The following is a 13420-nucleotide window of genomic DNA, read 5'->3' as shown; positions in this document are numbered from 1 at the left end:
TGTCTAGCGGAGAGCACACCTTCCCAATAATTGTTGTGTACCAGTGCACATGGGCAGATTTTCCTAAAAATGAGCCGAGCTTAGCACAGCTATGTGAGAACCGGCCCAAGTGATTTCTAGACCATGATCTACCTACAATAAACTATTTTTCTCCCAGATACCAGCATTCCCACAGAGACACACAAAGCCGATGCTCGCAAGACACTGGTGCCAGCCATGCCGCTTCAATACCGGCAACATGTGGTAGTGACAAGGGTGAGGATGGCAATGTGACATCAGTGAAAAGGTCATGGCAACTGACTCCTCATCATATGTAATACTGCGACGTCTGCCCGCAACCGTTTCGTACGTCCTGGATATGACGCCAGAAGCTGCAGGTAAGCGTCATATGTGCCTATGAGGCTACAGAAGTCATGTCACGAGACTCTTGGGCAGACCGCGTATTGCATTATGGACCCTACAATGATGAGGCTGTATTACCAGGAGAGGACAACCCGCAGTATTAGGAACTGGATTAAAAGTGAAATGGTGGAGTCAAAGAAAATGGAACTGCTGTATGGTAATGTAGTTTACGGTACGTGAGGTAGGAGCATGGCCACTTCTGGAGAGGTTATACAATGACGAGGTCGGTGAGCCTTATTTTTAGCCTGTATATAGTACATATTCACCAACATAATTGTCTGGTAACATTGGCAAAACATAAAGAGGACCGATTTTTTGTCACTTGCCATAGGCTTCGATGCATGTTGCAAACGTCATGCGATTTGTCATAACTTGGCTGTTTAATCTTACAGCAAAAATAAAGTTAAGCAACAGTAAGGCATACAGGTGTTTATGACTTTTCTGAGAATTGCTGTCGAGCGACAAATGTCACAGTGTAGCCTTAGCCTAAATGTTAAGGCCCATTTAGATGGGCTGATGATAGGGAAATTTGCATTACTAGGCCACCCAGGAATGACCAAAACTCTCATTCAATGGGTGCGCTGATTTTTAAAATCATTGTTCTTGACAGCACATGTGCTGCCGATAAGATGCTTGGCGTACAGAACAATCATACAGAAGGGTCATTATTCAGTCTAAATAGGCAATTAAACAACTGTCAATCGACATGCATGTAGCCGATTGGCGATCGTTTACCACTGTAGTGTGGCCCTAACACTTGCTAGCTGATTAACCTGACATAGAAAAAAGCTTGACACAATCTCCCTATGTGAAGCACGAATTACAAACACTACACAAGCACAAACACACCACAACAAAGTAGTCATTAGCACGGTCACATTGGAGCCATTTTACAGGTATATGTAGATGTGATCTATAGAAAACGTTGTGAAAACGTTACTTATCATTTCTGCTCCAGAGTATGACCTGTATAACCGCTCACAGTCACATTCCCAAGCCTTATGGTTGGCACTGGAAACTGACCAAGCCAGTTGTCAGTGGACTATTGCCAATAGATTGGGACGAATAGCAAGAAGCCAATGACATAGGCAGAGAGTCAGCAATAATGCTTGTTAGATGATTTCAGCTCTGCAGCCTGCAGAATTGTCAACGAAGCTCTAATCTCTAATACAGGTTATATCTGGAGATCAGTAGAAGACAAGTAAGGTAATGGATCACAAACTTTCATGTAAAGTAACTCTACAAACTGTACAACTGTAAAATTGTGCTCAGTGGTCACACATGTTAAAGGGATGGTCTCATCTTAGTAAGGGTGTAACGTTACTTAATGAATGACCACTAAGGGTCCGACCTGTGGGACCCCCAAATGAGAGAAAAGCGGTGGTGCTTCAACAAAGTGTCTCAGGATTGGTGGAGATCCCATAGGTTGGCCCCCCTAAAATCACTAAGGGGATTTTCCCCTTATAGAAAACTTTTTGGTATAAGCTTTGGTAATTAAAAAAAAAAAAAGTTAGAGTATTACCTACCCTCCCTGGGTCCAGCACAGGCACTCGGCTGCCACCTAGGTCTTTGCTGTTTATCAGCAGCACTGACATCATGTCAACAGCGCTGCAGTCAATCAGTATGCTCAGGTGCTTGTGCCATCTACATGGGCAGAGCCTCTGATATCTGTGATTAGCTGCAGTGCTGTCAACATGAAGTCAGACATGCAGGCAAACCTCAGGGGTAGCAGCAGAGGCTCAGCGCTGGACCCAGGGAGGACAAGTTATACTTAAAGAAATTTTTCTTAAAACTAACAAAGCTTATACCCCAAAGTTTTCTGAAATGGGACAATTCTTTAAGTGACAACATATCCTGGTATTATGCCTACTGAGATGGGAGCATGCCTCCTCGTGTGACTGCGATACCTGTTCACGTATCACCATTCTAGTTCAATATGAATTAAAAAGAGAATTTTTAACTTCCTTCAGCCACTGATTGGTGATAAAAACGGGCTAATTTAGGGGTATAATGGACTCCAGCAAATATATATTTTTTTAATTTTTACAATGTCTTTTTTTTTTTAATTATTTTAAAGAGAATCTGTCAGCAGGTCTACTGCCCCAAACTGTTTATCTGGTCACGTTGCTCACTGATGGATGTCATGCATCCTCTAATAAATGCTTCCTGCCTGAAAAAAAAATTGCTATTTTAATTCAAATGCAAATTAAGCTGAAGAGCTCTGGGGGTGATCAGAGCACTTCCTATGTAGTTGGCTCTATTCCCTGCCTTGCGCCACTTTCTTCTGCTTGACTGACACACCAATGCCTGCATAGTTAAACTGGTGAGCTGTCAGTAAAGTAGAGGAAAATGGGACTTTAAATAGAGCCAGGCTTGGGAAGTGCTCTGATCATGCCCAGAGCACTCAAGCATCATTTGCATATGGGTTAAAACAGCAATTTTTGGGGGTCAGGGAGTGACGGATTGCACAATTAAAAGGTCTGGATGGCATTAACTTTCAGAGAGCGCCATGACCTTATATACAATTTCGGGTGAAGGGTTGTGCTGAAAGACTTCCCTTGAAGCGAAACACTTTTGCAAATTTTTATTTTTTTTTAATTAAATGGTTTTAATATTTTCTACTGTCTAGAATACAAAGGGCTCAAAACTTTAGTTAAAAAAAGAAAGAAAAAAGTTTATAATAAAAAGAAAATGAAACCTTTCGCTGAAGCCAGAATACGCCTTTTATGACCCTGAAGTCAGTGGGACATTGCTGCATCGTACCATTACTGGTGATACCTGGACAGGCTGAGATTGGCAAGTACCCGAATAAAGAGATTCCCCAGTGATCTATGTCTCCAGTGGTGGTTACACGACACATAAAACGAGACATCTGCATGACAAGACACTTATTAGAAGTGATCCCCGACTACCAAGTAGCCGAGAGGGGGATTAGTACAGAAAGCAGAGTTGCTGAAAAAGGTAGGGGGTACAACACTTTACAGGTTATATCAGCCACAGGGGGAGACACATGCAAAGATCCCAGAGAGGGTGTCAACGAGGCATGGGTGAGATATAAGCGGCAAGTCATCCCCAAAAAAGAAGCTCCTGATTGCTGGCAGCTGGGTTTTTCGTCTGCAATACAAAGCCAAACGGGTGTTGCACCTTTGGGAACAAATCCCAGGGCTGGAGGATCTCACCTGCTGCCTTCCTTCCAAAATAGCCCATTACATGACCGTACAGGTCCCTCAGTGGAGCCTCGGCTGCCGTCCTTTGCTGCTTCTGCAGGGACACGCTGGCCTTGGGTTTTGAGAGAGCATGAACAACAGATTTATAGACGCCTCCTAAAGACGCATGAGAAGAGGCTCTCTCTTGACTGCTAGACCGCGGCCGGGTGCGGCTGGGTTCCTTGTGTGAGGGAGGGTAGGGGAGATCATTTTGGTCGATACCCGTTGGGCTAACTCCTGACGCTAGTCTTACCGCACCCATGGCAGCGTATGCCGTAGGCTTCCCGGTGTCTACGCAGGATGAGTTTGGACTCAGGCCGCTTAACTTCCGCAGCCTGGCTTTCCAATGGGCATCCTTGTTCTCCATAGAATTGTAGAAAAGCACAGCCTCGGTGGAAGGACGGAAAGAGACCTGCACAGTGTTCCGTTTCCGGCGAATCGCTTTGGCCTTGTGCGTCACAGACTCACACAAGTTCTTTATGTTGGCCCCATGTTCGCCTCCTAATGACTGAGGAGGCGGAGAAGTTTGCAGTTCTGGAATCTCATCGTCCTCCGCTGCAGCTTGCCTAAACAGACCTCTCCTCCGGTCACCTTGATCCAAGACAGTCTTACTTTCAGTTACCTCTCCGTCAGCCTGTATCCTCACATGAACATCCCTTGACCTACCGGGTACCTTGAGCCCCCCTGATCTCCTAGCCACATGCCCTTCTAACCCCGCACTACTGTCCACCTGGGGCCCCTCGGATAACATGGTATGACCCTCTCCTTTACCGCACAGCTCGGACACGTCAAGGTGTTCAGTTTTATGGTCCACACTAGTAGTCCTGACCTTGCTTTTTTCCATCCCATCGCCTTGCGTGATTTGTTCTTTTAAAAGACCCCGTAAGCAAGGCAAAATGTCTCGTCCCTCTAAGTCCTCGTACCAGCCCTGCTCAATCTCTGCATCTGTCAGTTCAGCTGAGTCAGTCAGCTGGCAAAGGTGATCGTATATACTGCCATCCGCCTGCGTTAGGGATGCCTCCTGACAGTGTGTGTTAGCACAAGGGGGGTCCAGAGTCGGAGGGGACGAAAGCTCTGCACCAGGCACTGCACCTTTCACTCTCTCAGCTGCAATGGGCCCCAAGATGTCAGATGTGCTGCTGCTGCGAGGCAAGGCTGGCGTCTCCTCGTTGGCACCTCCAAATGTCTCCGTGGGCGTCTCTTCACTCTGAGAATAATGCCTTACTCGAGGGACGCGTGGATGGACGGGTGCATCCTCCATTTCTGTCAGACAAAAGAAAAATTAAACATTGTAAGCAATTTTTACATGTACAGCCAAGTTTAACTATTTAAAGGGGTTGTTGATCACTTTTTTTTTTTTTACTTAAATGCATGTAATTGGAGCTAAAAATAACGTCTGCAATAGGGCTTCATTATAAATTTTGCACCGCTTACTTTTTATAGCCACTGTATTGCACGTTGCAAAAAATGAGCTAAATGAAAATCTATCAGTAAGCCAATATGACAGACTGATGGGAGTTTGAAATTCCTTTATATGTCTTTTTTTTTTTCAGCTCCTTGGAGCTGATTTATGATCACGGATCACATCTATGTACAACGTGCAAGAGCGGATAAAAGCTAAACGGTACAAGATTTTTAGTGAAGAACAATTGCAAAAATGATTTTTTAACACCAAATACATGCATTTAAGTAACAAACAAAAAATAAGTTACCAATGCAGGGACAACCCCTTTAACAAACTCCTTTTCCTGAATCTATGTAGAAAGAAGTCAAAAAGTTGGTGTGATAAAAGAATTGGGGTTAGGTAAAAAAAAAACAAAACAGGAAAACAAACAACTTCAAAAAGTTTGACTTCTTTATACACAGGCCGTCAGTACAAACCAGGTCCTGAATTGGGGGTCATCTAGAAGATGGGGGTCAATAATCAGGACTGGGGGAGCAGAACGTTAGTATGCAGGATGTTAGATAAGATGTCAGCATGCAATGGGAGAGAACACAACACTTCCGATATTTACATTGGTGATAATAGTTTTCGGACCATTCAGGACCAGACACCCAGTGTGTTCTCAATGTAAGGGATCCATAATGGCTTTATATAGAAATATATCCCCAGCAGAAAAGTCTGTTCAACCCACCCTGCAGGCAGCAACAAAATATGTAAAACCATATTCTTTTTTATATACATTGTTATTTAATCTTTTTCTATCTTCTCATTGCATATTTTAGGCTATTTTCTTTTATGGGGCAGCCACATTTGCTGTGCTACCAGCTCCAGTTTTGAGATGAGTATTACAGAAGCCACATAAACATCAGGCAATTACCTATTGATTTCTATGGGGGAGTGTTGTGGGCATGCTCTGTGTCCTGTGCAGACGTCACTAAGCAGAGAGGGAAGGAGGATGGATCCTGTATGTTATCAGTCTACAACTTGATAATAGAGAAATACCCTTAGTATTGCTGTGACTGCTGAGAAATTATCTCTATGGGAAGTCAGCTTGTCATTAGGCTCAGTGGACAGTGGCAGAGACCCTGATTCCAGCACTAGGTCACATACTGGGCTGTGAGTTGCGATTTAAAAAAACTAAAATCAGTGTTTTATCAGCAATACATTATCACTATAGTAATAGGTGTCTTGTGCCTCCTAGCCAACTGCCTTGTATAACTCCACCCCCACCACTGATTGGCAGCTTTCTGCCTATGCCCAGTGTGCAGAGAAAGCGGCGAAACAGTGGTGTGATCAGGGTTATACAGAGCTCAGCATTCTGAGCAATGCCAGATCTGCAGCAGAAAACAAGGATTTTATAAACAGCAAGCAGCCCAGCAACAAGCGACACATCCCTGGAAACAGGGTCTCTGCCCCTATAGCATGCTGCTCTTAGATTACATAGCAAATACCCGGTGAGAGATTCGTTTTAGCATAAATAACACAAGCAATTTCATACTCTTGGACTTTTATTGGCAACTAATGGGAAATGGTTGGTGACTGCTACTAATTAAGAAAAGCAGTAGTAGATTCACTAGATTTGGAGAAAAAGTAAACAATGATTTTTTTCTTGTTCCAATGCTTAAAAAGTTGTTCTCCGCTACTATGAAAGTTAATCTTAAGTGCCCAAGGAAGTGTAAAAAAAAAGCAGACACCCCTGGATTGGGGCCGATCCTCCACACGCCATACTGTGCGCTCACTGCTGGTCCACAGGGATCAGCATTCTGTGGGGGTTGTTATATCACTGAGCAGTCAATCAGCAGCTAATGATCGACTGCAGCCTTCACATTCTGTCCATGCACAAAGAAACTGGCTGCAGCGGTCACATGATGCCCCACCTCTGAATATTGATGTCTGTGAACCTGTGAGACGCAGTCCGAATTGTAGTAGAGTGGCAAGAGCAGATCCAAGAGGAGAGTAAATTTTCCTTTTAATAGGCCCATTAAGTTTAGCTTTTACAGTAGTGGAGTACCCCTTTAAATAACTGGTTTTAACTTCCACTGCCCTAGGCCTAAATAGCCAATGGCACAGCAGGTGTAGAGTCTTGTTTGCCAGGAGCACCACAATGTCCAGGTTGCCAATTCTTTGTTTTAGCGGAAGCATCAATCATCACCCTGAGCTGTATTTATGAGAGTTAAAGGGGTTGCCCAGTCTTAAATTCCAAGTCTGCAGTTATTCTATGTGAGTCATGTGACTAAGTAAGTGATATGCATATGCCCGACCACATACCAACTAGACTGTTTCCAGCCTCACTCAATACACTTGCATTGAGTGAGGCTGGGCACGTCTAGTCGGAATGTGGCTGAAAGCATGTGATGTGACGATTCACAAGTCTTCAGTCACATAAACGTTAATGAACAGAGTTCTGAGTGCCCACTGTGCCAACTCTTCAGGCTCACTGAGTGTTAGGATGACACATGCACTTGAAGGAAAATCTTTCTGAAGTTATACAAACTCTAGAAAAGCATAAAAATAAATCACAGCAAAAGTGTATGAAGCCATTCTGTAACATGAAGGGAGACAGACCTTGTGCTCACAACGCAACAGCTAGAAAAAAAAAGTAAGCAAGTCCAGGTCATAAAAACAGAGTCAATATGGCAAGTTAGTGCAGAAACAGCATTGTCAATAGTGCGGATCAGACATTCTCAAAAGAGGCTGCGTACGACACAAGTCACATTTGTCATCACCTGTCGACAAAATATTAACCCAGGTAAGCTTTCATTATGGGAATCAGTGACTCGGGTGTATGCGGTTTTATGGATTTTCTTTATAAACTCTGTGGTTTGCTATATCCCAGGTATTCATCTTGGAAATATATACAGATTTTTTTTTTTCAGGCTAAACCTAGAAAGGAAAGCTAAAAGTAAGTAGGAGATGAACCTGACCTGTTCACAGTCAGTTAAGACCATATACACATTAGATAACTATTCGCTGAACTCTCATTCAGCCGACAGTCACGACTTTGAGAATGTCTGATATCTGCGAGTAAAAAGCATGCACAGAGGGAAGGAGCGCGTCGAGGTCACCCTTCTCTTTCAGACACAGTGCAGTGCTCTGTTCTTTTCTGTGTGATTACGGGGGGGGCTGCACACAGTGGGAAGGGGGTGCAGACAGAGGTGCCACTACCTGACAGCTCATCGGAAAGCAGAGTGAGCACAATATCAGGCAGAAGGGGTTTGGAAGGATGGATCAGGACAGGTGCACTTTTAGCGCTGCGGATAGAGGCTGATGGCAGGGCACTGTCACCAATGGATCGGCTCCTCATGGCTTTAAAAAAGAAGACAGAAAAGACAGGAGAGATGGGGGGGAGAAGAGGGACCGGAGGAGAGGAAAGAGAAGTGACTGATGAGAGTGCAGCAAAACCACAAGAAGCAGGCAAAAAGTGAAAATATGAACAAGGAAAAACTCTTATTACATTGTGCACTGATATGGAGAAGCTCGGACTAGTACAGGCAGTGTCACAAAGCAGAAACCAGAACATGGCAGACAGGGAGAAGGGCAGACACAGAGGCATATACCATACACAGTAAAATCACATTGAAGCATGGAAACATGGAAAGCAGGTGAGGTCCTAGTGGAGATAGATATTTTCTGAGTTCTCACACCACGACTGATTTACCCTTCCAAGTCATACCCACAGAAATCCTTCAAAGTTCATTTCCAGAAAATATAGAATCAGATCCCCAATGTGAGGACCCCACAGAGAGGCAACCCAAAACGGGGGTCTCCAGACTTCTTTGTGTTTGGCTTGGGGTGGTCAGAATCCCCCGGCAAGTATCAGCATCTCCTGCTCTGGATGACTAGACCCATCACTGTATGACATAGACCAGGATTTTATCTGCACGGCGTCATACATGGAGGACTACACTGACCATACCGCAGACAGAGGTGACCTTCCCATTGAAACCAGCGGAAATCCAGAAGGCTTTATAAACCAAACCCTTAGATGTCAGCTTATTACCAGGCTGATGAAGGGCTTTATATTCTCCAATATTAGAGAAGTACTACAAAAACATGAAAAACATCAATATATTCAGGACTATCTCTCAGAGGCAGCAGTTATACCTGTGCACGTTATTTTATGCGTTAAAAAACAGGGATTTTTGTGTACGTACAGTAAAATCCTTTTCTCCGAGCCACTCATTGGGAAAAGAGGACCATGGGTGTTATGCTGCCTGCCACTAGGAGGACACTTAAAAAACTTGAACAAAATTAGCCCCTCCTCTGCAGTATACGCCCTCATGCTGGCTGTAATCGCACCAGTTTAGCGCCAAAGCAGTAGGAGCTTATAGCTATCAAACAAAATACAATATGTCAAACCAAATAACAAACAGAAGCCAACAGGCTAACAGGGTGGGTGCTGTGTCCCCCAGTGAGTGGCTCGGAGAAAAGAATTTTACAGTGAGTACACAAAAATCCCTGTTTCGCCTTCGTGTCATTAGGAGACACAGGACCATACGATGTCCTAAAGCAGTCCCTGGGTGGGAAACAGCACACAGCTGAAAACCCAATGTACCGTAGTCTACAGATGTGTTACCACCGACTGCAGAATCTTTCTGCCAAGGGCCGCATCTGCAGAAGCCTGAGCATGAATATTGTAGTGCTTCACAAATCGAGTGTGTGAAGAGCCCTCTCAAAACGATGGACAGGTGCTGGACAAAACAAAGGCAAAACAATGTCCTCATTTAGGTGGAAGAAAGAGAAAACCTTAGGTAGGAAGGACGGAGACGTCCTCAAGACTACCTTGTCTTGGTGAAAAATGAGGAACGGAGTTCGGCAGGATAGAGCCACTAACTCTGAGACCCGTCTGATCGACGTTACCGCCACCAGAAAAGCTACCTTCCAAGAAAGCAAGGTTAGCGGATATATCCTGCAGCGGTTCGAAAGAGCCTCCTGAAAAACACCTAGGACAAAATTAAGATCCCATGATTTCAAAGGCATTTTATAGGGAGGTACCATGTGGACCACTCCCTGAATGAAGGTCTTCACCTGCAATCTGGTCGCTATCCTGCGTTGGAGTAGGATGGATAAGGCAGAAATCTGGCATTTCAAGGAACGAAGTGCTAGACCTGACTCGAGACCAGTCTGGAGAAATTCCAAAATGGAAGGGATTGAAAACACAAGAGGGGAACGTCCATGGTCCTTGCACCATAAGAAAAAAGTCTTCCAAGCACAATGATAAATGCGCATTGACACAGGATTCCGAGCGCTAATCATGGTGGAAACCACCTATTGGGAAAAACCTGCTTGGGCTAGAACTCATGACTCAACGGTCAAGCCGTTATAGACAGAGCCCCTGAGTTCTGGTGGTAAATCGGGCCCTGGGAAAGCAGGTCGGGATTATCTGGCAACCTCCAGGGAAAGTCGGCGACGAGTTTTACCAGTTCTTTGTACCACGCTCGCAGGGCCAATCTGGCGGGACCAGAATCACTGGGATCCCCTCCGCTCTGATCTTCCTGATGACTCTCGGAAGTAAAGAGAGCAGGGGAAACACATAAGGAAGGCAAAACTGATGCCACGGGAGAACCAGTGCGTCCACCCCAATGGCTACCGGATCGCAAGAGCGGGCTATGAACTGTGGAACCTGTGCATTTAGCCTTCAGGCCATCAGATCGACATCAGGCGTCCCCCAGAGTTGGCAAATCTGCTGAAAAACTTCCGGATGAAGAGAACATTCTCCTGAGGCGAGACCCTGACGGCTGAGAAAATTTGCCGCCCAATTTTCTACTCCCGGGGATGTGGACTGCTAAGATGAGCGAGTGACTCCTCTCGGCCCATCGGATAATGTGACTTACTTCGAGCATCGCAAGCTTGCTGCGGGTGCCCCCCTGACGGTTGATGTACGCCACAGCCATGGCCATGATCATCCAGCCCAGGCGAGAAAGAGTATCCACCGTGATGCTTACGCAGTCTGCTCAGGCCTGAAATTATGTGCTTTTGATTAATAGGTCGTCTAGGTATGGTAGCACATCCTGGGGGGTGGTGGCGAGGCCGAAGGGCAAAGCCGTGAACTGGAAGTGTTTGGCGTGAATCGCGAAACGTAGGAATCTTTGGTGAGGTGGAGAAATCGGGATATGGAGATAAGCATCCCGGATGTCTATGGATGCGAGAAACTCCCCCCTTCTGCACTGAGGTGATGACCAAGCGGAGGGACTCCATTCGTAAGTGACGAACGCTGACGAATTTGTTTAACAGTTTTAGATCCAGTCTGGGGCACACTGTTCTGTCCTTTTATGGAACCACGAGTAAAACCCTTTGAACCTTTCGTCTTGGGGAACCGAGATGATGACTCTGTTTTTGCAGAGTGCGTCTATGGCTTGGTAGAAAGCGGTAGCCCGCGATTCTGTTTTGGGGGAACAAGACAGGAAAAAACATATGGGCGGGGAAGAAGAGAACTCTATCTTGTATCCGGAAGACACCAGGTCCCTGGCCCACCTGTCGTGAACGACCGACAGCCAGGCCTGAAGGAACAAAATCAGAAGGCCGCCTACTTTGCTGGTGTCCGCCAGATACCAGAAAGAGTCATTGCGCAGAGAATCAGTGGGATCTGGATCCCTTGGATCTAGATTGGTTTGGCCTGCTTTTCCAAGAGGGATTGGATCTATATGAGACCTTGGAGCCCCTGTCTTTATGCGGAGGATGCCCCGAGCCAGAAGAAGCGGATGTAGAGGGCCAGCTCGTGTTGCCGAGAAAAGTCCAGAATCGGGTCTCCTGTTGACTCCGATAAGGCCGGCTTGGCTTTCGCTGGGGAAGAAATTTATTTTTCCCACTAGTAGCATCGGAGATAAGTTGATCTAGTTTCTCTCCAAATAGGTGACCGCTCTGGTAAGGAAGAGAGGTTAGGGACTTTTTTTTGAAGCGGAATCCGCACACCACTCTCTGAGCCATAATGCCTTCCTGATGGTGATGGCATTTGCTGCAATTGGCTGCGTCTAGTGAAGTGTGTACCACGTAATCGCCAGCCGGGAATTCTGATTAGCTAGACTCGCTGCCTCAGGAGGGAGGTTACTTTCTTGAATGGATTTGGAAAGGTCTTCTGCCCAAGCAGCCATAGCTTGAGCCACCCATGTTGCAGCAAAGGATGGAGAAAGTGCAGAGCCAGAGGCTTCAAAGACTGACCGAGCAAGATTTTCAATCTGTCGGTCAATGGGATTTTTAATCGATGAGCCGTCAGATAGGGATAAGAGAGTTTTTGATGAGAGGTGCGACATGAGAGGATCTACTGACGGGGACTCTATCCAGCTCTTCCTTAGATCAGGAGCAAAGGGATATCTTGTTTCAAGGGGCTTCTGCCCAGTGAAACTTTTGTCCGGCCGATTCCTATGTCTCTGAACAATGTCCGTAAACTCAGAGTGATTGACAAACACCCCTATGGGGATGTTTAAACCTTTTGAAGGACACCGCGTGATCTGGTATAGCGGAAGAGTCTTCAGCCACCCTCAGAGTCTTGATGACTGCCTCGATGAGGGTATCTACCGTCTCCTGATACTCCTGCGAGTCCGGGTCTATGGAGACATCCGACTCGTATTCTGAGTCATGTTTGCTGCGAACCCCTTCAGAGGAGGAGCGGGAAATAGGACTCACGGACCCCGAAGCCCGATAGTGCGCGGGGGACGTGGTATGGGTCCACTTCCTAGAATCTTGTGCGGATCTTACTAGGGAACGACCTCTGCTGGCTGACGGTTCCCGTACAGAAGGTGAGCTTTCTGTACCAGGTAAAAGGGCACCCTGACTTGAGGAGGGGTCCCGGAGAGACTCTGTTGCTTTGACCAGAGAAGAGATAGACTGTGCCAAACTGCCTCCTTCCATCATCCGCTTTAAGTCAGTGGTGATGCAGTGGGGGCTGCACGGACGTCAATGGGGGGCCTCTGAACATCCCATGGGTTCAATCCCTAGGGATGGATCAGGGCTATTGTCCGGCTGTAGCCTGGCTCCGGAAGGTGCTACGTGGAGGCAACACTCCGTGTTCCCATTCATTGGTGGTGTGTGGAGATCGGGACCCTGAGGGAACCGTCGCCCCTAAAGCGAGCCCAGGCATAGCAAAGAAACGGTGCAGGAGGGGGTATGGGGAGGCAACACTCCGCGTTCCCGCCTGTTGATGATTTGGGGAGATCAGACCCCTGAAGAGGTCCGTCGCCCCCTCGTTTCGAGAACGAAAAATGTAAAAATATTAAAATATTAAAAATTTAAAAAGTAAAATAATAACATTGGGGTCTGGATCCCAGACCCAAGTGCCTCCTATGAACACTAAGCAAGAACTGGTTCGATTACAGCCAGCATAAGGGAGTATAATGCAGAGGAGGAGCTAATTTTGTTCACGTTTTCTTAA

The 13420-nt window shown here is 46.0% G+C and overlaps 1 protein-coding gene across 4 annotated transcripts in view; it reads right to left on the bottom strand.

The window, feature by feature from the left end:
- RALGAPA1 (Ral GTPase activating protein catalytic subunit alpha 1) overlaps window positions 1–13420 on the bottom strand; it is a 236193-nt gene that overhangs the window by 162117 nt on the left and 60656 nt on the right. For 2 of the 4 annotated variants that reach the window (XM_077262701.1, XM_077262712.1), the window contains exons 17-18: window positions 8218–8358; window positions 4701–4871 (exon numbers count right to left, since the gene is read on the bottom strand). In XM_077262701.1, coding sequence (XP_077118816.1) covers window positions 4701–4871; window positions 8218–8358 — 312 coding nt within the window. Of the gene's footprint in view, window positions 1–3581; window positions 4872–8217; window positions 8359–13420 lie in introns of all 4 variants that reach the window. The other 2 variants (XM_077262692.1, XM_077262721.1) reach the window with 2 other exon arrangements.

Source organism: Ranitomeya variabilis, chromosome 1 (genome assembly GCF_051348905.1).
Source record: "Ranitomeya variabilis isolate aRanVar5 chromosome 1, aRanVar5.hap1, whole genome shotgun sequence".
Classification (NCBI taxonomy): Eukaryota; Metazoa; Chordata; class Amphibia; order Anura; family Dendrobatidae; genus Ranitomeya; species Ranitomeya variabilis.
Note: the sequence above shows the minus strand (reverse complement) of the source record. Positions and strands in the feature narration are given on the sequence as shown.